The sequence below is a fragment of the Larimichthys crocea genome, chromosome XVI (genome assembly GCF_000972845.2).
Source record: "Larimichthys crocea isolate SSNF chromosome XVI, L_crocea_2.0, whole genome shotgun sequence".
NCBI lineage: Eukaryota > Metazoa > Chordata > Actinopteri > Sciaenidae > Larimichthys > Larimichthys crocea.
Window position 1 is genome coordinate 4,085,584 of NC_040026.1, and position 26,284 is coordinate 4,111,867.

Here is a 26,284-nt window from a genome sequence, read left to right on the forward strand (position 1 = left end):
ATTAGGGACATTTCACATCCATAAATGTAAATTTCAAGATTCATCACCATAATTTAATCATCTATTATTTTAAGTCTCTTAAGTTAATTACTAATAAAAAATCTATATCTATAATGAATATTCATGCAGATATTTTCAACCAGTAACCCGTCACAACAGTTATAACTAGAACTTTATTTACATGTAAGATTACAAAGTCTGGCACATCTAAGTTTTATTTCTGCATTCTTTCTTTTTGATCCATTATATTATCGTGTAACTATGTCGATGCTATGTTACTATTGTACAATGTGAACTAGTATGACTAAATGTCTTATTTGTTTGTTTTTTCTTAAATAAAGTTTTTTTGGGGAAAAAAGAAAGATCTGGAGTCAGTTCATCTCCACGAGCTCTTCATCATGTCAGCTCAATTGAAAAAAAAGCAGCTGATCCCAAGTCGGCTGTTTTAATACTGATTTTGCAATGCGAATAACGCTAAAACAATGGAGATATACTGTATATGGAGAAATGTAATTAATGTAATTATCAGAAACTGTTTGTGTGACCGAGTTTAACCACACAGCAGAGGGCTGTAGTCCTGACTGCGGTCGGTAGGTGGCGGTGTTTTGCGCCTTGACTCGACGACAGCAGGAAGTTGAACAACATCCACATCACATCCGTGAGACATCACAGCAACAAAGCGTCTGAGGCAGTCCCACCAAAGTTCTCCTGTGAGTACATTTACTTAAAACCATTAGACAGCTCTCACTTCAGACAGGTTTATTATTTTGGAGACTCGTCTGTAAAAGTCCAAACAGTGTTGCGACGTAAACATGTAGCTAACATGAATTAGCACAGGAGCTAACCGTGGTAATCTTTTGAACAACAACAACAAAGTTGTTTTTATTTAACTGTCTGTACACACGTAAAAAACATTACTAACGCTATCTAAGTCACTTTATACATTAGTCCTTTATGAATGTGTGCTGACAACCAGTGACTTGAATATCCTGTGTGTTTAGCGATGTGGCAGTGACCAAGCCCTTTGTTGACTAAAATGTTCCACTAGTCAAACACTGTGTGCTGTAATGCTGACCCGTGTCTCTTTAGTACACACACCCTGCATGAATGTGAGGTGCAGGCATCTATTGTTATGAACGAAATAGTTATAAACTATTTACACTTGTTTTTTATGGCACTACAAACTGCAACAATCATTAATATTTTGTTACCAATAAGATTTAAACGGTTGTTCAGATGAATCTGAAGTAGTAACAGGATCGAGAATCTCAAAGCAATGTCTTCTCTTTTTTTAGATTTTGCTATGAAATAATAATAAAAACATTTATCTAATGGTATGAAATTATTAAAGCAAGCTATAAGAAGCAGATGTATGTGACATAAGCTTTATGTCCCATGTTAAAGTCTGTTTGTATTAATTTATTATCAGTTTTACATGCACACATCTGGTAGAAATGTTCCTGGAGCCCAAGACAGATATATTGGGCACGTGGTCGTTCCTGTTGAACAAGATTGTTTGTCCTCTCCTCAGCGCTGATGATTAACCTGTTACCTGTATTCACCTGCTTTTATCTTGAAGATTCAGCCTCATCATTTGATGAAACCAGTGCCAATACAAGTGATGCAACAACAAAATAATGCTTAAGAATATTTTATTTTGCAGACTAACACTTTTGTTTTTCTGTTAAAAAAAAGAAGCTTTTAATGATATCTAGCACCAGTCAGCACTAAAGTTCTGTCTCCTTTGTTGTTTGTGTTGGCTACCTGACCGTGTAGACAAAAAAATGAATAGCTAGCTAATGATGATGGTATTAATTTCTATGTCTGTGTTTTTACTCTTGCCTTGTAGCAGACAGTCTGTAAATGTCCTCTGGAGCTCCAAAAGGAGAGAACTGCCTTGTAGACATGGACAGCAAGGCCGGAGATCTGTTCAGTGCCGATGATGCTCATCCGACTGGCACTGGTGGAGCTGGAATCATGGCAAAGTAAGAGCCTGTATATTTTTTATTTTTAGTGCGATGTGCACCAAATTCATCACACAATAGTACCTCTAAGTTAAGATGATTAGTAACGATGATGTTATCAAGCGTGCATGTGATTCTGTGTTGCTCAAATGTCTTTTCTCCTACCCGTTGTAAATATACAAAAATATCTGCTACCATTGCTTATTAGTCTTTAATAGAGGCAAATTATATTGAATATCCAACTGATAAGGCTCTTTAAATGTATTTACAGTCTACAGCTGACATGTTAACAGAGCAAGTACTCTCTGTAGGCTTGTTTACAATGATAATCTCTGAATTTCAGAATACATACTTATTCTAATAATGTCTTATTTCACAGGCTCTGGCTCCCCAAGGGCTTCTCAGTCAGTATGGCTAAAGAGTGGATCGACAGACGTCGGGTGTCCATTCGACCTTGGGCCAGTTTTGTTGACCAACGCAAGTTTTCGAAGCCCCGCAATTTTGGAGATATGTGCCAGAGGGTTGTGAAAAATGTGGAAACTTACAACAGCAACTACACCTTCATCTTCCTGGGTCTCATCCTGTACTGCATGTAAGTCCAACAAAGAGGAAATCATTTATGTTGTTATGTTAATATTTACTCTTCCTATTGCCAGCTCTTACTCACACAGTGTGTACACAATACACAGGAACGTCTTTGTTGAGTTTTGGACACTAGATGTAGAAAGAAATAAAAACGTGTGTGAGATTTGACTTAAAAAGTAAAGTGTACAATAATTCAAGCTTTAAATTGAGATACAAACAAACTCTAAAATTGCTGCCTGGTGTTTCTCCTCCTACAGTATCAGCTCTCCAATGCTCCTGATTGCCTTGGCTGTGTTCGCTGGTGCCTTCTACATCATTCACCTCAAGTCCCTCGAGTCCAAACTTGTTGTCCTCGGTGAGTAAAGCTGTCAGGTATGCCCTGCAGCCCTTTAATTGTGTTCCTGCTAAATTCCAGTGAGTTCTTAAAATGATTAGGCACACTGGAATTTTAATTGTCAACTGTAAACTTCTGTGTCTGTTTGTGTGTCTGTGCAGTTAAATCAAACCTACCAGGACAATAATTTGTTTTGAAAATATGTTCTTAATTTTGTGTAATAAATGTCGTGTTAGCTCTCTGTGACTTTTAACAGGCAAAGAAACAAGTTCATTTATTTAAGCGTAGATAAAACACACATCTAGTGTAGTGTAAGAAAATCAAGTGTAATCTTGAGTTTTTATTGCCATTCTACCAGAACTCCAAGAGGCAGCACAAATGTGTGTGTTGTTAAATCTGTGTTTTTATTTTTTATTTTTCTCTCTTGCCAACCAGGCAAGGAGCTGACTGTCCCTCACCAGATGAGTTTGGCTGGAGCTGTGTCTCTTCCTGTGTTCTGGTTGGCTGGAGCTGGAGCTGCAGTCTTTTGGGTTCTAGGTAAGCCAAAACACATTAGTTGTTCTTGACATCCATTATTATTCTGGGCTTGTCACGGCAGCTGTTTTTTAAAAATATTAATGTATGAACACATATTCTACTGTTATATTCAATGAAAGTGTTTGCATCGTAGTGTCAGCTAAATGCGTGCAGACAAACTCTAAATGTTTTTCTCTTCACATTCCGCTTTTTTTCCATTTGTCACGTTTCCTCTCAGGAGCGACGCTGTTTGTGATCGGCTCTCATGCTGCGTTCCGTGAGCTGGAGGGATCCGACATGGAAGAGCTCCTCATGGAGCCAGTGTGAAGAGCGGGCTGAATTCTCAGCACATGCTGGTTGACGATCAGTCATCACTTTGACCCTGTTAACCTAGAGAGGTGCTCCCAGATCTGTTCCTTAGCTGTGTGTGCATCCTGTATTCCCTGCATCTTACGTATGCCACTGTACCAAGAACGCACCTTGTCTTGCCCGTAAAGTAATCGTTATTCCAAACTATGTTGCCTTTTACAAACTCATTCATAACCATATGCACAAATAATTTGTTAATGAGTATTTAAGCACATAATCATACAGACTATATGCCTTTCTCTACATTTTTTTATATCTTGCTCTGGTTCGTGCCAAATGGCCTCTGGCTCCCGGCAACGTCCGTCATGCTGTGACGTATTTCAGCTTATTAATCTCTTAGGATCTGTGCTGTACTCTGCTGTAGATACATTCAAAAATAAGTCATGTACCATCTGATAAGATAGCTGATTTCTGATGTAAATGTACTGTTTGCAACTCTAAACTGCTAAAAAAAAAAGATTTATTTTCCAAAGGAAAAGTGCCATTTAAAGCTTTAAAAAAACATGTCTCTTATAATGATCATGCACAAATGAAATCATGTTTATTCAAGAGAATACAAATAAACACTTTAGGATTTCAGATAGGGTACTTAACATAGATAGGTTAATGAGAATACATCTTAAAAGGTCAGTAGTGTTTTGTATTTGAGATAATATGTTGCTTACTGTCTGTGTGCATATTTATCAGCAGCTCTACTCAGAACGTTCTGATCATTCTGTAAACCTGAAATATTTGTTGAAATTCCTCATTCATTTGTTTACGTTTCCATGTAAGTTGGGTATTTTTGTATTTAAATGACATTTTGGAAGTGCAATAAACCCCTGAGGTACAGATAACTTCTAGGCCTTTTGGTGTTCTTTTATATTCTGCCTTAAATTAATTCAGGTAGTTTGTTCTCTTGTTTGTGCATCCATGGCAGGAGTTGTTGAGAACTCAGTGTACTTTAGTATTTTGTACATTTTCTCTTTATTCTGGTCTGCTCTGAATACACGGTGGAATAAGACCGTTTCAATCCTCGTGGTTCCTCTTCTCTATCTCTAGTACACCAAACACTGCAGCACTCGCCAACCCCCTCTCGTCCCTCCATGGTCCCCCTCTTGTCCCCCTTTTTTTCATGTGACCCCTGTGACCTGTGCTCTGTGACAGCACAGCAAGAGGACCCCATGCTCAGGTTGCCATGGCGATGACCTTGAAGGGCCCCAGTCAGAAACACACACACACACATTCGTCCATAGACACACTCGCTTACACACTGCGGCAAAGGCGAGCGATCGATATTCTATTATACGGAGGGTGGCGAGGTGTGTTGGGGGTGTGTGTGTGTGTGTGTGTGTGTGTGCGCGGTGGGGGGAGAGAGGAGAGTCGCACTGCAGTGAGCTCACTGCAGAGACACAGGGGAAATTAGAGAGAGGGTGAGAGCGTGAGTGTGTTTGTCAGTGAGAGTGACAGAAAGTGTGCGTGCTTGTGTGTGTGTGTGTGTGTGTGTGTGTGTGTGTGTGTATGTATGAGCAAGAGACACTACATTTGTCATTGGACAGCCGTGGCAGAAAGTTTTCTTCTGTTTCTCATTCAAAGGGACGTGTCCTAAATTTGCACAGGATGCAGCAAAGTGACCTCTCAGACCACCCGATCCTTATCTCTCACTTTATAGAGCCGCGTATTGTGTATAATTTACTTGATTTGTGAAGTATGTGGCCAATAATAAGTTCATTTAAAATAGATGACCCCTGTGGCACAGAGAGGTAGAACAATTACAGTCTGTTCCCCTAAGATAAAAGATATACAGCCTCAATTTATTCGCAGGAATGTAACCGTTTGAAAATAATAACTTTTATAAACCACAAAAGTTGCTAGTCCTTCCTGAGCATATTATTTATGCACTAGTTCGTATTTTCTTATAGTCCAGAAAGATGCTTTTTTTGGGAAATAGTTGGATGTTGTTGCCATTGTTAAGGCTATTCTGCTGACAGTGATTCTTGCCCTGAAGCTCATCTTAGTTGATGTGTGACAGGGCTGACACATTTACAGAGTGGTTTGGTGCATTACCCTGGGCTGCTGCCAACTCTTCCCCCTATGCTACTTTAACATTATGCAGTTTGCATCTAAATTCACAACACTAGGTGGCGTCCTATCCTTGTGTTCTACTTTCTCATTCCTTCTGTGTTGTACGCTACCTTTGACTGAAACAAATCAAGAAATTAGCGTCATGTATGAATCAGTTTATTAGTGTGATGAAATAATGTCAGATACTTTAATTTCATATTTGAATATATGTTAGAATAATGGTGAGTCAACGGTAAACAAAAATTACTTTAAGTTTTCATTTCACACTGGAAGCTATCTCATATATATGTGGAATTTGTTGTAGTTTTATTGTAATAAACAATCAAATTCCTTATATTTCTTTCTAGTATGCTGCCATTTTTAGGATAGAACAGTAAAAAAGGACAAAGACTCAGGGAGGTAAAAGAAAAGAAAACTATTCTCTAATAGAGTGATGTGTCATTTTTCATGAGTAAAAACAGAGACAGAAAGACACACAGACAGGTCTAGGTTGTATTAAATGTTCTAGATGTTTTATTGGTGTTGGTTTCATTGATTTGACACACATGTTCTACTAGTTGTGTATTTTTTTTATTTTCTTGAATTTCAACTCTTGCAGTCATCTGAGACCGAGCCTGAGACCGCTGGCCCTTCACTGTCTCCCCAACAAATACACGTACACAGACCCACAGCCATAGACCGGGCAATACCAGGATCTGGGCTGAACCGAATCCGGTATTAAACACCAGACATGTGGCCTCATCATCATCATCATCATCACCACCACATCACAGCACACTACACCACATCATACCGGCACACCTGCAGTGACAGGAACCTGAAAGCCTTGGTTGGTGTCTTGTGTCTTTTGGTAAAAGCACAACCAAAACCCCGCTCTGCTGTTACAGTTTTAGAGTAGCCTCCTGAAAAACCAGCAAAAATAACTGAAACCAAATGAAAAACAAAAAAGCGAGACAAATATCTCTCTTGCTTGTTCTATCTCACAGATATTGTTGATGTTTTTCTTCATGAATGTCTCTCTTGAGCTGTTTTTCAACATGTTTTTTTATTGTTTCATTTAAATTCAGTATAGAATTATATAGATTTCCTAGAGCACACAGAAAGATTGAGTTGTATTTACCAACTTGGGGGGGAGGGGGGGGGGGGGGGGGGGGGCGGGGGGGTGTACTGTAATAGTTATTAACAAGGACAATGGTTCACACAGTGCACACAAACAGAGACAAACGGGGTAGGAGGGACAGGAGGGGAGGAGTGTGAGAGACAGAGAGGGAAAGAGGGGGGACAGGACGGCATGGGGTGTGCTTTGTTAGGCCTAAATGAGGAAAAGCAGCTCTCACATACCCCCCCTCTCATCTTAGAAATAAAAAAGACAAGTAAAATCATTGAAACCCCCCCGTACCCCACATATTAAAAAACAACAACACTGTGGCCGTCGAGAACGGAAGAGAAGGAAAATGGACGCAGCGAGAACGACAGGGAAATGACCACTCCGCTGGTCCTCCACAGACAGGAGACGGAGGCGAGAGGTGGCAGTCGAAGTGGTGTCGGCGGTGGGATCTCACTGTGTGATCTTTATATCTGTGTGTGATTGGAGGACAAGCAAAGGGATTGGCGAGGAGGGAAGAGAGAGCGGAACGAAGGTATAGAGAAAGACGAAGGGGAGAGAGCAGGGGGGAATAACGGGGAGGGAAAGGAGCTGGATGGCCCTTTTTTGCAGAGCATAGACACTCCCTTTGTATCCTCAGCTCATTCAAATCTACATACACAATATGCAGCTGCCGTTTGGTAGATATATTGGTTTATGTACACAGCAGTGAGAGAACACATGCAAAGAGTATCATAGGAGATGGGAGGAAAGGGGGGCGGGTCAATGTAGAAAGTTGTAAAGGTGCTTTTGCTGTTTTTAATCTTTGGGGCAGTTGTGATGAAAATTGCTTCAAAGCGGTTTTTGTCTTTAAGGGGGTGGGGCATCTGGAGGTGTGTCTTGCCAGGGATGGAGTGACAGGGGGGAGAAATAAGTGGAAGATGTAGGGGGTTTGAGCAAAGATGCTCCATCGATCAATAGTATGTTTCCTTTTCCACCCAACCTGGAATGCAAATGAGAGAGACACAAAAACAAGTTCACAGTTAATTTAACAATATTTACAAGCCATATTTGATGAAGATTTTACATTGAATTAGCATTAATCAAAGGACTAGGTCAACATTTTGAGAAATGCACAAAACCACTCTCATGTCTACTGCTATTAGTCAGTTAGCTCGGTTTAGAACAAAGACTGGAAACCTGTCCAAACATAAAGTCTTCTTACTCTTGCCTCTAAAGCTCTAAAGTTTAATATGTACAAAAACTACAAAGCTAAAAACCCTTTGGTGTGCTGGACAATTGGCTGGGTGCAGCGACTTCCTCAAGTCTCATCATCACCATGAGTTTGACAGGCAGAGACTCAAAGAAGTCATCGCAGCAAGCCAAGACATGGTCCAGAACATCAATAAAGTATAAATTAGAGACATAAACATTTGTTTATTGAGAGAAAATAAAAAATACTAACCTCCAGGGTTCCGGCGGAGGAGTAGTTTTCGGACCTCATCATAAACAAAGATGAGAAAACTATAGGGGAACGCACAAAACCACCAGGTAGGTCTGTGGGAAAGACAAGAGAACCACAAGGGTTAAAAATAACCAGTCAGCATATGAATATGTGTGTGATACGTGTAGTAATGGCACTCACTTTAGAGGATACATCCTGAGTGCCACATCCATGCCTGGGCAGTAGGACAAGAAGGCAGCCAGGGCTGTCTCTTCAAACAGGCCGAAGATCAAGATCTTGTTCCTGGGTTAAGAAAGAAAAGAAATATTGAAGAGGAGTAACGATGATGCAGAGTGCCAACCTATTTTTTTGGTCCTATTATGCTCATATGTTCTGGAAACCAGGCAACTGACAGGACACATGTAAGTACATTGATTGTTGGACTCACTTCATGCCCTGCTGGAACACAGAGTTACGTCTGGTCTTGCAGATGATGACATCAGCCCACTGCACTACTACAATACTGACAAAGAAGGCTGTGTGGCATGTGAACTCCACAATCTTCCTCTGCTCGTATGTCTGGAGGAGAGGACAGACAGACAGTGAGATAAAATAACAAAACCTGAAAAAACAAGTTTACTTAAACACACAAAAACTACACACTTACCCACTGCTGCCCATAACTGTCTTCCAGGTCGTTGACAGAGCGGTTATCCCAATTGAGCCTGATGCCTACTAATATACTGGGCAGGAAACCATTTTCAGCCAAGATGACAAAGTAGGAGAAGAAACCTCCCAGGGCCTGGATCATACCTGAGGAGAAATACAGAGAGATCAAGTTATAGATTTTAACATTCTCTAACTTCTTTAATTTTCCCCAAACCATTGTAGATAGGTTAAAAAATAATCCGTCTGTTGTTGTTTGTGAACAACAAAGGGGGATAAAGTTGATTTAAAGAGAAAATGACTTTCCGGCAACCAAGATTAAATTTAGATCCAGATCAAAGACAATTCACAGCCTGGATCAGCAGGAGCATCCATCATTTCACTTACCGATTTGTCCATAGGCAATGCTGATAAGCCTCTCATTCACCAGCTTGTCCCTCGTTGGGTTCCTGGGCTGACGCTTCATGATGTCGCTCTCAGCCATTTCATAAGCCAGTGAGATAGCTGGCACCTGAGGGAAGAGGATGTGAACTTTAAGTACAGTACGACGTGTAACATCAACACAAGCTGTATTCAGTGATGCCACTGTGCACGAGTGTAAAACTGAACTCTCACCATGTCAGTTCCCAGGTCAATACAGAGAATAGTGATGGTTCCCAGTGGCAGGGGAATATTGACGATGATGAACAACAGGAAAGGGGTGATCTCTGGAATGTTGCTGGTCAGGGTGTAGGCAATGGACTTCTTAAGGTTATCAAAAATCAAACGGCCTGAAGGGAAAAAAAAACAGACAGGTCTCAAGTCAAGGACTAACAAAGCTAACTCTTGTGACAAAAAAGAGTTGGACCTCAGAAACCAAATGCACCTCCAAATATCACATTTTCTTAATTGCTATAAATGTTTTGTGTCCTCAAGTTCTCCTTGGTTCCTCTCACCTTCTTCCACTCCTGTGACAATAGAGGCAAAGTTGTCATCCAACAAGATCATGTCAGCGGCCTGTTTGGACACATCTGAGCCTGAGATCCCCATGGCAACGCCAATGTCGGCCTTTTTCAGTGCAGGAGAGTCATTCACACCATCACCTGTCACAGCTACAATGGCACCCTGGGAGAGAAGAAGGAAGAGGTGTGAGGTTATATAGCATAAATACATAGAAGACATGATGTTAAATGCATTTATACATCATCTACCCAAATATCTTCATTTTAGATGAGACCTACTTATTGTTGTGAATAATCATCATTCATATGACCTCATATGATATTATTAAATTAGATAATACTTTATGAAAAAACTGTATTGGTGTTCAAATTGGCGGTTTAAAACATTGTTTATTGTATAATTATTGTTGTTAAATAGAACACCATAAGCATATATATATATATATTTTAAATGAAACCACCACATTTAAATATCAGTATAATGTATTTGAAATTAAAAGAATTTATAAAAAGAATGAATTTTATTTGAATTAAACTGAACTAAAGCCTTTTGATATTTAAAAAGCATTCTAACCATCTCATAGTGGAAAAAACACGTTTTATGTATGTCACGGGGTCCTCATTCAACAGACAAGTAGCGCCATCTGCTGTTGTAAAATTGTAAGTCTAGTCCCTGCATGCATCCGATGTAATTTCCAATGTCTTCTTATCAAGTCAGTATTGCCTAGATTAGAGATCTGACTCCTTTTTGTTCAAATCATACTAAACATTAAATGTCCATGAGACATTTTATAAAACAATCTCAAAATGCACTAACCAGTCTCTGACAGCCCTCTACAATGATGAGTTTCTGCTGTGGGGAAGTCCTGGCAAAGACAATCTCTGTGTGATTCCTCAGGATGTCGTCCATCTGATCCTGAGATAGATCTTTCAGGTCTGTACCGTGGATCACACAGGCCTTGGCATCCCTGAACACAAACATTAAAACATTGATGTATTAATGACCTCATAGGCTGTGGGCCTGTTATGTGTGTGTTTTTCCCGTGAATATTCTTTACCTGGGGTTCACCTGGCTGACAGGTATGTTAAGACGAGCTGCAATGTCTTCCACTGTCTCGTTGCCTTCTGAGATGATGCCCACACCCTTGGCAATGGCCTTGGCTGTGATTGGGTGATCTCCAGTGACCATGATGACCTAACAACACGAACAGCAAAAACAACATTTCATCAGGTGTTCTTAAGGGTACTTCTAAACAGACCCTTAACATAAAACACTGTAAGGAACAAAGAGATCTTTTTTTGTTGAAAAAGCTCACCTTGATACCAGCAGATCGGCATTTGCCAACAGCATCAGGCACAGCAGCACGGGGAGGATCAATCATGGACATGAGGCCAACAAAGCAAAGGTTGTCTGTCTGGAAGTTGACATCATCTGTGTCAAAGGCAAAGCCCTTGGGGTACTGGTCCTCTGGCAGCAGCACGTGGCAGAAACCTGGAGGGAAAAGGAAACATGATTTAGTGTTTGATCTGTGCTGTTGTCTAAGAATCAACCCAGGATCTTGTATCCCTTTCCCTAGTTCACCTCTGACAAACTCAGCTTACCTTACAGTCACCTCTGACGCATAAGTATGTAGTTACTATTGCTGTCCAGTAGCTGTCCAATGCAGATGAAGTAACTATACATGTGACTAACATGTGACTAAATAAAATCCCCTTTTCTCCGTTTGAACTTGTCACCGTCTCTCCCATTCATCTTTCCCTTTCTCCTGTTCTACCCATTCTTACCCAAAACTCTCTCTCCCAATCCTCCCAGCTCCATGTAGGCATTCTGGAAAGCTTCCTTCAACTCTTCATCCATAGGTTGCTCCTTGCCCTGCAGCAGGATGGTGGTGCAACGGTCCAGGATCCTCTCAGGGGCTCCCTTCATCACCAGCAGGTAACGGTTGTCATTGGGATCCTCTGTTTCATGCACTGAGAGCTAGAGGAGGAGAACAGATATGGGAATCCATTTGATGATAGTGTATGGGGTGTTTGTGCATATATAGGTGGACTAAGCTATTGTCTAAGCCTTCACTTACCTGGTATTTGTTGGTGGAGTTAAAGGGGATCTCAGCCACCTTCTTGTTCTTATCCCTCATCACTCTTACTGAGCCACAAGACAGCTCAATGCACTTCAGCAGGGCTGATTCTGAGGCATCGCCGGCAACGTCACGTTTCAGGATGGGCAATGAGTCTTGTCCTCCTTTGAACTGGGCACGGTTACAAAGACCAGCTACGCGAGCCAGAGACAGCCATGTCACTGAGCTCTTGTCAAAAGAGGCACCTGCAGAAGGAACATAAGGGTGGGCTTTACTAACATTCATGATTCTAGTAATCATTAATTCCTGTTATAGGGGTAACATATTTGGTGTCTGTGGTGTCTGTATGCCCTCTCTGCACTAACCAGACTGGTCCTCTGTGGTGTCGGCCTCATGGATCTGGTTGTCAAACCACATGTGGGCCACAGTCATCCTGTTCTGGGTCAGGGTGCCTGTCTTGTCAGAACAGATGGTGGAGGTGGAGCCCAGGGTTTCCACAGCTTCCAAGTTCTTCACCAGGCAGTTCTTCTTAGCCATACGTTTGGCAGTCAGGGTCAGACACACCTGCAGACAAATGCATTTATGATTTAGTTTTTATATCTTCTTTCAAAATAAAAGAGTACTATAAAAAAAACAAGTTGACAAGTGAGAGAACAAACATAAAGAAAGAAATAAAAATTAAGAAATTGTTATGTGCCCAAAAGAAACGATCAAGATTACAAAAGTAATTAACTAAGTATGCTAATTCAGGAGCCAGTAAAAAGAGCCAAAGGAGTATCAAATAATCTGTGAACTTACAGTGACAGTGGCCAGCAGCCCTTCAGGCACATTAGCCACAATAATACCGATGAGGAAGATGACAGCCTCCAGCCAGCTGTAACCCAGGATGATGGCCAGGATGAAAAATGTGACGCCCAGGAAGACAGCCACACCTGTGATGATATGGATGAAGTGCTCGATCTCTTTGGCAATGGGGGTTTTGCCGGTCTCCAGTCCAGAGGTCAGAGTAGCAATGCGACCCATGACTGTGCGGTCTCCAGTGCAGATGACAAGGCCACGTGCTGTGCCTGATTTGGAAAAATAATAGAAATATAATTGATAATATGCAATTTTTATACCTGTCCTGATTAGTCCTATAAACAAACATTCTTTTTTTAAATCACAAGTTCATATTACATTTTAGTCTAAGACTAACCACAGGCACACAAGTTAATGATAGCATGCATGTGATACTAATGCCATGGTAACCATACCTTCGACACAGTTGGTGGAGAAGAAAGCAATGTTTCGGGTCTCCAAGGGGTTGTCATGGGTACAGTCAGGTGACCTGTTCTGAGGTTCAGACTCGCCTGTTAGTGAGGAGTTATCAACCTGATGGGAAACAAAAAAGAAAAGAAAAGAATGTGTGTGAACCAGGGCTGTCACTTTTTATTTGAAATTTAAACATTTGACCTAAAGTTGAAATTTACAGACTATAAGTGCACCAGACTGGTTAAAGTAGTTTGCCTTGTGATCCAGCAGAGGGCGCTCCACTCGCAGCTTGCTCTATTGCATGTCCTATCTACCAGATGTCTCTTTTCAGATCAGTAAACTTAGTATTGTTAGGTTGAGCGAGCAAAGCCATCTTGAGGCGAAGCATCTGAAAGCAGTGCATGGAAGTATTTTGGATTCTACACGGTACATGGCAAAGTGCCTCACGAAGACAAGGCTGTTTGTCGACAGTCTTACTCTACAACGACAGCAAATATGCAGAGCTTGCCGCCGAACTGAGGCAGGAGAAAAAAACACAGACGAGCAGAGCAAAATAAAGTGTACAATCTTGCCTGACTGCTTACAATTCGGCACACTCAGCCTCAGCAGTCCCCTTTCCAGAATATCGTAAAAATGTCACCACCAGTAAGATTTACATACAAGGATATGTGGATGTGCAGGTGTGTCATTTCAAATCCCAGTCGTGTATATACAGTATGTGTATGTGTTTACCTTGCAGCCATGAGCAGAAACCACCCTGATGTCAGCAGGGATCCTGTCTCCTCCCTTCACTTCAATCAGATCTCCAGCCACCACCTCTTCAGCATTGATCTGTACCTTCTCACCCTCACGGATCACCAATGCTTGCTGCAAAGAGATATCAGCAATGGTTAGAAAATACACGTAAATATGCACTGGACACTATTAATAGAGACACACACTCTTTATATTAATATGATGATATGATGATCTACAGCAAGAAGCAAAGACTTTGTGTAAAAAGAACTCTGTTAGCAAAGAATTCATCAAATTCGAAGCATTTGAATTCAAAACGCACAATATTCTGAACTATTTGCAGACCAAAAGTGCCAACCAAAATACTGTATATATATAATAATATACAATATTTACCCTGTATCTCAGTGGCAAGCAGGGAGGTAATGTGAAGACTTACACTAACAGTGTTTCTGCTTCCCAGTGTCCATGTACATAAAGTCACATTAACTGGGTGTTTATAATTTCTGCAGATGTCCAAGAATCCAAAACATATTTCAGGCTTTCACACATAAATTGGTTTCTTCTGAGCAAACATAGATTTACCTGAGGCACCATGTTCTTGAAGGACTCCATGATTTTGGAGCTCTTGGCCTCTTGAAAGTATGAGAAGCAACCGGTAATGATGACGACAGCTGTGAGCACAATACCTAGGTACAACTGGAGAAAGAGACAGAAAGACAAAGTCATATGTGAGTGTGGGAAGGGACTGGGTACAGTGTGTGTGGTACTAAAATCGCTTTGCCGAGGTGTTATTTATGTCTGTACTTCAGAGTCAGAAGCGTGATGGATGTGTTAATGAGGTGTAGATGGACCAGATGCGAATGCGTGTGTGTGCTCACATTGTCTCCTGCAGGATCGTCCTCAGTGGCTGCCTGGATGGCGTAGGCCAGGAAGCAGAGGATGGCGCCGGTCCACAGCAAGATGGAGAATCCACCAAACAACTGGCGACAAAACTTGACCCACTCCGGAGTGGTGGGAGGAGGGGTGAGAGCATTGGGACCGTCCCTGATCAGAAACTCTGCTGCCTTGGCATTGGTCAGTCCCTGGAGGGAACAGAGAGGAAATGGGGTGAGGAGATAGCACAGAAAGAAGTGAGTCTGCACTGATGCAAGTTTGTTAACACTTACATATCTCTTTTGTATGATGTTAAAGTTTAGAGGACTGTTGGGTTGGGTTATCAAAACTAGATCAATAGAAGTACTCTAATGCCATCTAGTGGCTATCTGGAAAAACAAATAATAGCACTGAGAATATTTCAACTCACCTGGACGATGTCTGTCTGGAATTTCCTGCATACTTCCTCTACGGACATTTTATGTTCCGTCTGAAAAAAGAAAAGAAAAACAGAGATAATAAGCACTCTTTCTATAGTTCAGTATGTTTAGTAGTTGCCATTTATTGCATGCAAGGAAAATTTGTATAAAGTAGTCCAAATCAAAAATAAATTTACTCCATGCATGCAGTTCACCTGAAAGTATCAGGGCAGCCAGATATGGCGACCCACGTGTCTGTTTCTTGCGCTGGGATGTGGGATCATAGTGATGACCTCCTGATAACAAGTCACCCCTCTTTACCAGCAAAAAATATATATATTTTTTTTCGCCTGCATGAGAAAGATCACCTTCTCTCCAACAGAGTTGGCGTCAATTCACTTTTATTCACTATAACCTCGAAGAGGAGTTTCTTCAGAAATAATTTTACTCACATCCTTATATATATATATATAAAAATCTCGGAGGAATCTGTGTCAGCTTTTGACTGACAGGATTAAAAGTGAATTGACCTCAAACATTCAAACAATATTTAGTTCCACAAGTGTTAGACGTTAAGAAAAGGTTTTACTCACAATGGGCACTTCCTTCTTCAGGTCATCCATGTCCTTGGTCGCCCCCTTCTTCTTCTTGGGGGATCGGTCATCTTTGTCCTGTGTGGTGGCAACGCGGTAACTGTCTGACCGCCCATACTACAGACACACACACATGTTTTATACATGCCTTGGACTAGATTAAGGAGATAGTAGCCTGTGCACCTTTGCGTTGTATTTTAGCTCTCCTCTGGGCTTGTACATGTACATTATATTAACTGAAAACTACTCTTTGTCTCTGAAAATGCTTTAATTGTTCAGAGAGCAGTCTGGTATTATAATAGTATTTACCAGTCATTGGCTGCATCAGAAATAAAGCCAGTGGGCTTTATTAACTTGCCTTTGAAGTTTCTCTCTTTCACTATACAGTAAATAATGTTGTATCCCTGTGAAGTGGCCTTGTGAAGTAGCCTGTGTTTCTCAGATGTTAGATCATCAGAGTTATTGAATCCTTGAAAAGTAAATGCATTACCCTGGTGGTTACCCTGGCTGAACAAAAACATCTGCATTAAGAATGCACTGTCACCACTCATTAAAGCATGCGCCTGAGGTCTGCTCTGCCATAAACATTTGATCTCCATTGATCAAATAATTCTTGCTCTGATGTCCACAACAGCCTGGTGGTCACATCACGACATAATCAAGTGCAAATGGTTCAACCTGTTTACTAATCGCCTCCTGGTCTTTTTCATTTAAGAAACAGAGCAAGCAGACAAACAGAGTTTCTGCTCATTAAAGTCTTTTCAGATTAGATTCTAGTATGTTCTGCACTGTTTGACAAGATACATCAGAGACACTTTGATGTCAAGATCACCAAGAAAATGAAGTCACAAATACATGTATGCATCAAATGTCCTCGTCATTTTTGCTTTTCTGCCTCTTGTTCCAGACACACTCCTTACTATAATTGTCCCCTCAGAAATTGGCTTACATTGTTAAACTAGACATGAGTGGACTATTAATAACCCAGATATTTTCCCCCACCCCTGCACATTGTAGTCCTTCTAAGTCTGTAACTGTAATTCTAGCTTATTGTCCGGATGGAAAACAGCCTGACTTCTGGGCCACATCAATACAAATGTCCCTCATCAAAGGTCAGAGGTGACATGGAGATACAAGAATACCTCCCAGGAGGTGTGAGTGGGCCCCAGTGGACAGGCCCTTTACTGACACAACCTAGTCATCAAGGAAACTGTCCTTGGTGGTAGATCAATATAGTCAGATACACGCTGACGGCTCGAAGCAGGGGTTTACAAGTATGACAGAGTACCGGAGTCCAGCTGATATGGAAGCCACATCATTTGTCCTGAATCAGACAGAAACATCAATACCTGTCAACTGGTAATCAATGCCAAACAATCCTCTTCATTTCAGATAAAGGTATGTGTGTCAAAAGATCAAAAGACGAGGTTAAGGATTGAGTCTTTATTTCTAGCTGTGTGTCTTCACTGGAAATTAAAAAAAAACAACAAAAACTGTGTACTGAAATAAAATAACTACCCTCTAGTGGTCCAAACAGGTAGTAACATTTTCAGAAACTGATCTCTCCTTTGACACATAAAAGCATGTTTACTCACATAAATCAGCTAAAACTCACTGCCATATTTACAAAAGCACCAGTGTGGACATATGAATGGAGATCCTAAGTCCTATAGGTATCTCGACTGAACAAACTCACACACCCAGACCACACCAAAACACACACACCTGCAGTGCGACAAAATATGACTACCAAACTTGCCCCTACATTTCCGAATTAAGTTGTTATTGTGCTGCTGTGTGAAATCATGTCTCTACTTATTGAATTTGTATGCCGTTAGCAAGACCGGTGTTTCTGGTTTGTTATCATGAAAAAAAAAAAAGAAAAAGAAAAACTGTGAAACAACGCGCAGATGACAACTCTCGCGGGCCTCATTAACTGTGGAGCGCGGGCTGTTTAACGACTGCTCCTGAAGTGAAGGCAAACAATGAAACTATTTGTTCACGCATGTCAGGCTGAGAGTAGCATTTCTGTGGGAGGGAGCTGTCTGACCTGACTGTGAAGATACACACATGCATGCAAAGAAACACACACACACACACACACAGTTCTACAACAAAAGGGCAGGTGAGCAAATCTCTTGCCGCAGCAAGACCAGGCAGGCCTGGTGAGGCAGAGGATGCATAAAGCAGAGACTGATGCAGTGGAAAAGTACTGCTGCTCATCCCCTCTGAGACAGACCCAGGATGTGTGTGTCTGTGGTTTAGAAAGAAAGTGTGTGTTGGCATATACATGTACCTATTATGTGTATTTATACTTCAGTTTGGATAAATGATAGCTCCATATCTCTATTTAGAGATCAAAGGTGTTGAATAAGGTGGAAAGTAACAGATTTACCTAATCAGGAGTCAAACAGCCACCATAATATCAATGTTGACAGACCGAAAGGTGTATAATTGCTCATTTGTAGGTGTTATAATATTGTTGTTTTGGATAGTTGATCTTCAGACAATGGGCACATAGCACGCACATTGAAAATGATAATATAAATATGGATACACATATAGGCTCTTCTCTCCCTAACACAAACACACATGTGTCCAGACAATATATGTGGTTGGTAGGGAGGTGGAGGGGAGCGCCAAACAAAACGATATGTGACGAAAAGTAGAGATGGGCGTTAAGGGGGTGGATGACAGACAAGATTAGACACGCGGAAAGGGAGACATCAGTGGGAGGTGAGAAGCAGGGACAGATAAGGAGCGAGAGAGGCAGGTGGAGAAAGAGACAGAGAGCGAGTGAGTGAAAGACTGTTGTCACCCTTCTCTCCTGCTTCTAATTAGATATTGACCAGCAGCCTTTGTCTTCTGGCTCTGTGTCAGTGTTTGACCTGCAGTGACCCCACTCTAATAGATTGCACAACCCTTACTTACGGTGTGCGTAATCACTTTGAGTATGTGTTCTTGTATGCTAATAGATTATATTCTCACTCTGGGCATCTGTGTGGGTCTTTCTGTGTTTGAATGTTTGCGGATATATCAATGAGTAGTCGTCAGCATGACTCAAAGAAAAGAATGGCCTGCTTATTTGTCTTTGCTTTGTGCTAACAATCGGTTGAGTATGTTATGAGCATACATGTGAGCTCCTTTTTCCTCTGCATCCACGCCCTGCTACCTGATAAGATGTGTCTCCATTACACCTACAATATGTTGCTTACATTTCTGCAAAAACACGAAACAAAGCCTTTAAACGATATCTGTAATTATTGTGGTTAGTTGTTACTCATGCAGTCTACTGTGTATTATTTCATTGTTTAATTCTTCAGCAGAGAAAGTTAAGATCTATACAATATATAGGTATACAATCAGCATACTTAGCATCAAGATGTTCCTTTGTGTGCGTGTCTGTGTGGGTGTCCAGCTGTCTCACACAATTCTGGGTAATGTAATGAGCCCCCTGCGTTTTCTGAGGAAGGAAATAGAGACTCGTGGCTGGAATTACAGCCACCCGCTCTCCCACAAGCACACAGACGAACAGACTGATGGACAGACACATTACTGACATCATCAGGAAATAGAAACATTGGATATTCCTCTATGGATTACATAGTGCAGTTATTCACATCCAGTTACATGTTGGCTTATAAAAAATCTACTTAAAATATCAACAATTCAAAAAAGCTGATGCTTCACCTGGTTGTGTACTTGATTTGGTCATAAATTATTCTGCAGGCCTGCTCTGGTTAACCAAACTAAACCTTGCATTTAGTCCTCATGTGAACAAGTCAGATGAGTTGTGCGTGTGTGTGTTTGGAGGACAAGTAACCATGGTGACTGACACAGACATTGGCATGGTGACGAAGCGCAGCAGTGGCCTAGCGCTCCTAGAATCCCCTGATGTGATCCGGGACGATATATAATTAATGCATCTGTAACTGGACACTGTACTCACTGCTGTATAACTCAGACAGACAATTGATTCAAGAAATGAGTTTGTGTTTATGTGTGCTAGTGTCTGTATGAGCAGAGGTGAGTCACTGCGTTGGCTACAGTCCGTATGAGCAGTGTCTGCGGCATTGCGGCAGAGAGAGCGAGGGAGTGAATGAGACAGAGAAACCTAGTGATTGTGAAATAATACGATGAGACATACAGATAAGACACAACTTAAAAACACACAGAGTCCTGAAATAAGTTTGCAGTGTATTTCCTAACTTAAACGTGCCTGGAGGAAGGAAAACTAGGACTTCTTACACATCATAAAACTATGACATTGCAATTTAGAAATCCACTGATACTACTCTAAAATAGTATGCACATTGTGTACCTATGAAGTATCATTCAATCTAGGAGTGGCACCTGAGAGAACATGTCGAGCAGTTAAAGACAACGGGTCGAGGCATGCACACTCATGGTGGGTTTGACCAGTTAACGGATATAGCCTTTTTTTCTTCCCCTTTAATTACACACACAGGAACTCCTACAACAACAAGCAGAACTGGCCAGTAGGGAAGTGGTTTTTAGGTAAAGGAAGTACCACCCTGACAGATTGTTCCAATTTTATTTTTCAGAAACCACCGGTTTGTCAGTATTTGTCATACGTAAATATGAGTGAACACTTCCTTTTTATACGAGCATGAGCAGGAATCACATCAACTCCTCTGCACTCATGCGAGAGCTACATCCTTGTCTTGTTTTGTGTCTCTCATGTCGTGACTGTAACTTCTCTCTAAATTAATAAATAAAAGGTGCAAAAAATAATTCCTCAAAACAACATTTAAGATAAGGTTTGTGAAAATATAAAAAAAGTTTAAACAAGTACAATTTGAGTTCTTGCATGTTAAAATCCAATTTGTGCATCTGTAGACATCCTACTATATGTGTCGTGTGTGTACTCGTGTCGTTGCCTGCATGTGCGTGTGTGTGTGACCTTGCAAGGTCATCGGACCATCTGCTGTTTCTTACAGCAGGATGGCGGGGCTCTGGGCCACAGTGGGGTGGCTCAGGACAGGCACCAAGGGACATAGCTGTTGGGATTACCTAGTCTGATTACTACAGTGGATTAGCCCACTGTGCTTCTTCCTCTCTTTGTCTCTCTCACTCTGCTTTTCTTTCTGCGCCTCTAATCAAAATCCAATTTGCATTTATCATTAGGTCTTGGTGCTAAATAATTTGGTTTGGAACAGCTTCTATCACTACTGTTAATAGATTAGATGGTTGCTGTCAAAATATAATTTATTTAATTTATCTGTTTCAGGCTTGTGGGTGAAGACTTATGAAGACTTCTTATCTCTCTAAATTCGGACAGACATCAAAAGGAGGAGACTCCAGATATCAGACATGAAGACGAAAGGAAAAAGATGGCATGAAACTTTTCCGGAAGAAATATTCTCCCCATGTACAAAGTACACATAATAGATTGATTCGATGGAATAGTTTACCTAAATCAATCAATGTGCAGAAATATTGCGGCCGCTTAGAAGTGAAACTCTTAATCTCTAAACCACAAAAACACAAAGATACAGAGAGAGATTAATATAGCTCTCAAATAAAAAAAGAAAATTAAAAATAGACAAAAGCAATAAACGCAACCCCAGACTGAAAATCTGAATTTAAGTTATAACCCCATCTGTCCCCTCCTGTCCATCTGTCTGTCCTGTCATCATCATCATCTGTTCACAGAGACAATGGCGTAACTGTAGCCTGAGATCTGTACAATGAACTCACTACCCCCGTGAGTTCTGAGGGACATGCTTGCACTGCAGTTTGTGTCTTAGTGTGTGTGTGTGTGTGTGTGTGTGTGTGTGTTAATGTGGTCTGGTCTAGATTAGCATTGTAAATCTTGGGTCGTTGGCGCTTGTAGCAAACATGGCATCTCGCCATGGTGTGAGAGAGGGCACCTTAGGACTCCTCGGCCAGACAGCTGGTCATGCAGACATGTGCAGATGTGTTTGCACGCACATCCATACAAACATCTGCTGACTGCACAACTAAACCGAATACTCATTTACATATGAGCATGTGTGTTGCTTTTTAATTTGCAAGCCAGGATCTGTTTTGTTCAGTGTGTCTGAATCGTTCAGGAATCTAATTATTGTACATTTTTTTAAATGACTGTGAACGTAATCCAGATCAAATGCAGTAAGGTTTGTAACGTGATCTGTTTTTGATTTTAACAAGTCTTTGTTCATTGTGACTGTCCAGTGTCACACTTTGTGCTTTGGTGTCGACATACGCACACATTTACAGTTACACACACTTCACAAACATACACACATCTCCAGGACAACACCCTGAATTAGTCATGTCGTTGTAGTCAGGCAACCTAACCCCTCTGAATCGCTCTCATTATGGGAGACTACCAACATGTTAAAAACTGTTGGCCATATCCATCATTGTGTCTATCTTGTCTTAAAATAATGCATGAAGGAGAAAGCGCTGACCTTTACCTTTTATTAGCATTACACAAGCTGCTACTGAGCTCAAAGCTCAAGCTTTGTCCTGTTAGTCACACTAGCAAAGAGGCTAACCCCCTTTTTTTTTTTGCTGAGGCACTAGAGAAATCTGTCCTTCAGCAAGTCTCTCACTAAGGACAATGTGCTCATTACAGTGGATATCTATTGATCAGAGACCCTCAAGAGGACAATGAAAGACTGTTTCTCAAAGGGTGACCATATTGACCTTAATTGACCCCTAGGCCACAGGGCCAAAAGATCCCAGCTGGCTGTGTGGTCAGAGAGACTATGTGGTTGATTGGATCCTGTATGGACATCTTTTTCTATTGGTTCCTGCAATGCGTGGGACAGATCAGTTGTGAAACAGTGCAGCCTATCAGCATCAGGCAGCAGGTGCAGTGGGGAGGGATGTGCAGCACTCTGCACCAAACTGAGGGCTGGGCCTCTGCAGAGGCCACACACATCTAACTCCTGAACTACTCTCCACTAACTTCTTCTTCAATCACCGCACACTCTTGCCAATATTAAAGTACAGGCTGTTCTAGAAACCTTTATATCATGACATGGGAAGATTAGTAAGTCTAATCAAAGTCTTAGTGGCACTAGCAGGAGCTTCTCCTCAGCCACACTGCATTTAAAAGCTGCTCAACCACACCCGTCGTCACCGGGCCTGTATGACCTTCTGAAAAAGCTTCAGTGCTACTACACCTTTATCTCTGTTGAATTCTCCATCTCCCACTGGACACCAGCTCACCTACACCACACCTCTCCACCACCACACTCACTCTTAATTCAATGTCCTATGAAGATCATCCACCCAACCACATCCTTCCTCTCTCCATATCCCATCTGTCTCCTGTCCCCCTGATAACCAATCCCACAAGGCGCAGCAAGAGGAAACAGGAGCCATGGTAATGTGAGCCTCGGGTCATTATCCTGTAACAGGATATGCAGCCCTCCCCCTCCATACGCCTCATCCGTCACTTTAAATCCCTCTCTCTTTCTCTCTATACACCTGCAGACCAGTCACTACTTATCTGCCCTTCCTTTCTCTCTCTCTCTCTTTCTCTCTTGCTCTCTCAGCAGTGGCACCCTTCCCCCCCAACATCAGTGTCACGTGTCTGAAGGTGAAAACCAGGGGTTGATCCATATGTTCAGCCCTCCTATAGTCTCCTCAGCATCAGCCACTGTAATGTGTAGCCGCATCAGTGCAGAGAACAGAACAATGAGCCAAATGAGACATGAGATGCTCGGCCAAATTTAGAGCATCTATCTCTGTGCTAGACAAAATGTGCCAGTTGTCTCTCTAGTATTCCTGACACATGCCTAAGCTTTGGTCTATAGCATCACTGCTGCCTCTGAACCAAGTCCTATCTGCGTGTCTATTGGTTCCAGCCTATCACAGCTCTTTACAGGGAATTTCCACACCGGAGGCCCCGCCCCTAGTTTGACGCAGGAAGCACGTCGCAAAAGATGCCCCCTGCGGCCTTGGGAAAGGACAGCTGGAAGTGCCATCGCACAGTGCGCCAGTGCGAAATTATCCGAAGAAAGAGAGAGAGAGAAAGAGAGAGAGAGAGAGAGAGAGAGAGAGAGAGGTGGAAATGTAATCGACGGTGACGCGTGATATCAAGATACTCTATGCCCTGTCCATCCATCCATCCATCCATCCATCCCTCCGTCCCTCTCCATCCATCTATCCATCCCTTTTCCTTTTCAGGGTGACCTCAGCGCACACCGGATGAAACGCAAGGAAACACCCTTCACAGACCGCCATGGATGCGCGTATTCTCTTTTATAATGCCGAAGAGCTAAGGCATCTCCCGAAATGACACATCACTTCCACTGACAGTGCTTTTCCAAACTTCCCCACAACAGCAGTACATGCGTAAGCACTTTTTGCACTCCCATCCCGTTTGACGCAGTGCCCACTAATGCTGCCGGCTTTGGCTTTCACATCTTAAACGAACACGGACCGGACCGGAGTTTGTCATTTTCTCCAGAATCCTGTTCATTCAACGTCTCTCTTATACCGGCGTCCCTCTATATCTCTAAGTACCGCATGCTGTCTTGTCTGCGGCGTCACGCCACCGCATAATTCCGCAGACAGGCCACAGGTCGGAGATTAAAAATTACAACTCCTTCCGCAGGATGGTGATGGAGGAGAAATTGCGCAATAGCTCAGGACAGCAGTCGCATCTGCACCGTGGCATTTTCCGTGTTTTTCCACCAGCCTCTCCGGTTAATTTGCATGACTAATGAGCTTTTCTAGACATCCGGAAACAGATCAGATGCTCTCTGATGCCATATTGACAAATTTAACTCTAAGGAGCGCATCTTCTTTTTCCTCTCTAAACGCGTTGGAAGCATCATTTCTTTAATCTGTAGTCTGTGTGAATGTGTGGCGATTATCAAGTCCCTGTTATGTCACAAATTAAAGGGGAAATAAGCTGGTGAGGCGCTTATTCCCGGTAACCGCATTATGACGCATGGGTCATCGAGGGTGCCGAGGATGAGACTCCTCCGCTGCCAACGTCCACTGTAAGGACGCAGTGTGCCCAGCATCACCCCGGTTCACCGCCAGATGCTTCTTCTTGTGCGTGTGGCATGAGAGAGGGCAGTGCCAAAAAGCAAGGAGAGGACATGAAGGGGTGGCTGGGGATGAGGGGCAATGAGGGCATGTAGGAGGTCACAGCACTGAGAAAGTCATATAGGATAACCATGTACATGGGTGCCTTAAAATGTAAGAAAACTCATGAAAACACAAGTTAATGATGGGTGAGCAGAACATGTTTTAAACATGTATAGCCTTACCCCCCACAACTAAACCCCTCCACCCATTACCCCCTCCCTCACCAGAGCTCTCCATAAGAATAAACCGATTAGGCCTACCATGGCTGGCAAGGTTATAGTCAAAGTAAGGCCTGAAAGTGAGACCTGGAACACATATGACACTATGACAACCTCTAAACCACTTTAGAGACTTTCATGTCTCATTCATGTTCAATCTGAGGACCTATTTAAATCACATAAGCGCATAAGAACACCAGGCAATAATATTCAATTCAAAACCAGACTAAAGTCAAATCAAAGTGAGCCCTTGAATGAATGCTTTCTATAGCTGCGCTAGACAGGAGCTACTGGCTACATCAATTTGTCGCAGTCTAGGAGACCGGGGGTAAAACACGGTTCCGCATTAGAGTCAATGTCACTCAGATTTCCATAAAGGGGAGAAAAGAAAAATGACATCATTGCACAATTTGAAGCCCTTCCTCGTCAAAGAGAGATTAACAGGCCACCGCACACTTCTCAGGCCACTTCAGGTGAGCTACAACGCAGTTAAAAAGTTGGAATCGTCAGTCTTACCCCCATGTTGGCGCAGTCACTCTTCTCCTCTCAGGTGATGCACGGCTTGAGAGGTGTCAGCCCCTCACGTTGAATTATATCAAAATGCCCTTGCCTTGAAAAATAGAAGAGAATATGCTCAGTTTGTTTTTTTGTTGTTTTCTTTTTTTTTTTTTCAGGATTGCTTTAAATGAAAAATGAGCAGGAAAAGACGTCAGGGAGATTATCAATTGGTCTCATAAAAGCGTTTTTTTTTTTTCTTTTTCTTTTCTGGGCTCAAATAAACTGTCTCTCAAACCTTCAAAAAGATTAGGCTACAATCTTTTTCCCCCCTCAAGTGAGACGTCTTTCAAATGAAATGTTGCGGTCTCAAGCGGAGCATCACGCGGGGATGCGCTTCCTTCCTCTGCTCTCTGATACTTGCGGTGAAAGACCGGCGGTACTAACGAGCCGTACAGCTACCTTTTCAGCACTTGATCTCCCTCCGCCGCTTTGCCACCTGCCGCAGTACTCCTGCTCCTGTAGCCGCACCACTCCGCCAGTGGAAGAAGCGCCCCCCTCAAGCAAATGAGTG

At 42.1% G+C, this 26,284-nt stretch overlaps 2 protein-coding genes across 6 annotated transcripts; one reads left to right on the forward strand and one right to left on the reverse strand.

Annotated features, from left to right (window-relative positions):
• The first annotated feature begins 519 nt into the window (after window positions 1–519).
• rabac1 (Rab acceptor 1 (prenylated)) lies at window positions 520–4,604 on the forward strand. 2 transcript variants are annotated; one of them, XM_010735035.3, is made up of 6 exons: window positions 520–710; window positions 1,853–1,985; window positions 2,344–2,556; window positions 2,807–2,904; window positions 3,319–3,420; window positions 3,638–4,604. In XM_010735035.3, exons 2-6 carry the CDS (start codon window positions 1,864–1,866, stop codon window positions 3,724–3,726), a joined length of 624 nt encoding a protein of 207 aa, XP_010733337.1. In that variant the 5' UTR covers window positions 520–710; window positions 1,853–1,863; the 3' UTR covers window positions 3,727–4,604. The 2 variants fall into 2 exon arrangements, with proteins under 2 accessions (XP_010733337.1, XP_010733336.1); XM_010735034.3 differs by having other exon boundaries at window positions 526–710; window positions 1,850–1,985.
• A 1,714-nt stretch (window positions 4,605–6,318) lies between these two features.
• atp1a3b (ATPase Na+/K+ transporting subunit alpha 3b) lies at window positions 6,319–26,258 on the reverse strand. Of its 4 annotated transcripts, none has more exons than XM_019261237.2 (23): window positions 26,173–26,258; window positions 25,732–25,825; window positions 15,920–16,036; window positions 15,338–15,397; window positions 14,913–15,116; window positions 14,617–14,730; window positions 14,029–14,163; window positions 13,299–13,416; window positions 12,844–13,112; window positions 12,411–12,609; window positions 12,046–12,290; window positions 11,753–11,945; window positions 11,284–11,459; window positions 11,026–11,162; window positions 10,785–10,935; window positions 9,962–10,130; window positions 9,642–9,796; window positions 9,414–9,537; window positions 9,028–9,173; window positions 8,809–8,939; window positions 8,562–8,663; window positions 8,382–8,473; window positions 6,319–7,919 (listed from the first exon to the last, which is right to left on the reverse strand). In XM_019261237.2, the coding sequence occupies exons 2-23, from the start codon at window positions 25,735–25,737 to the stop codon at window positions 7,891–7,893; spliced, it is 3,072 nt and encodes a 1,023-aa protein (XP_019116782.1). In that variant the 5' UTR covers window positions 25,738–25,825; window positions 26,173–26,258; the 3' UTR covers window positions 6,319–7,890. The 4 variants fall into 4 exon arrangements, with proteins under 4 accessions (XP_019116782.1, XP_027145513.1, XP_019116783.1 ...); XM_027289712.1 differs by having other exon boundaries at window positions 15,920–15,997; window positions 26,173–26,257; XM_019261238.2 differs by lacking the exon at window positions 26,173–26,258 and adding an exon at window positions 26,009–26,166 and having other exon boundaries at window positions 15,920–15,997.
• Between the last annotated feature and the right edge of the window lie 26 nt (window positions 26,259–26,284).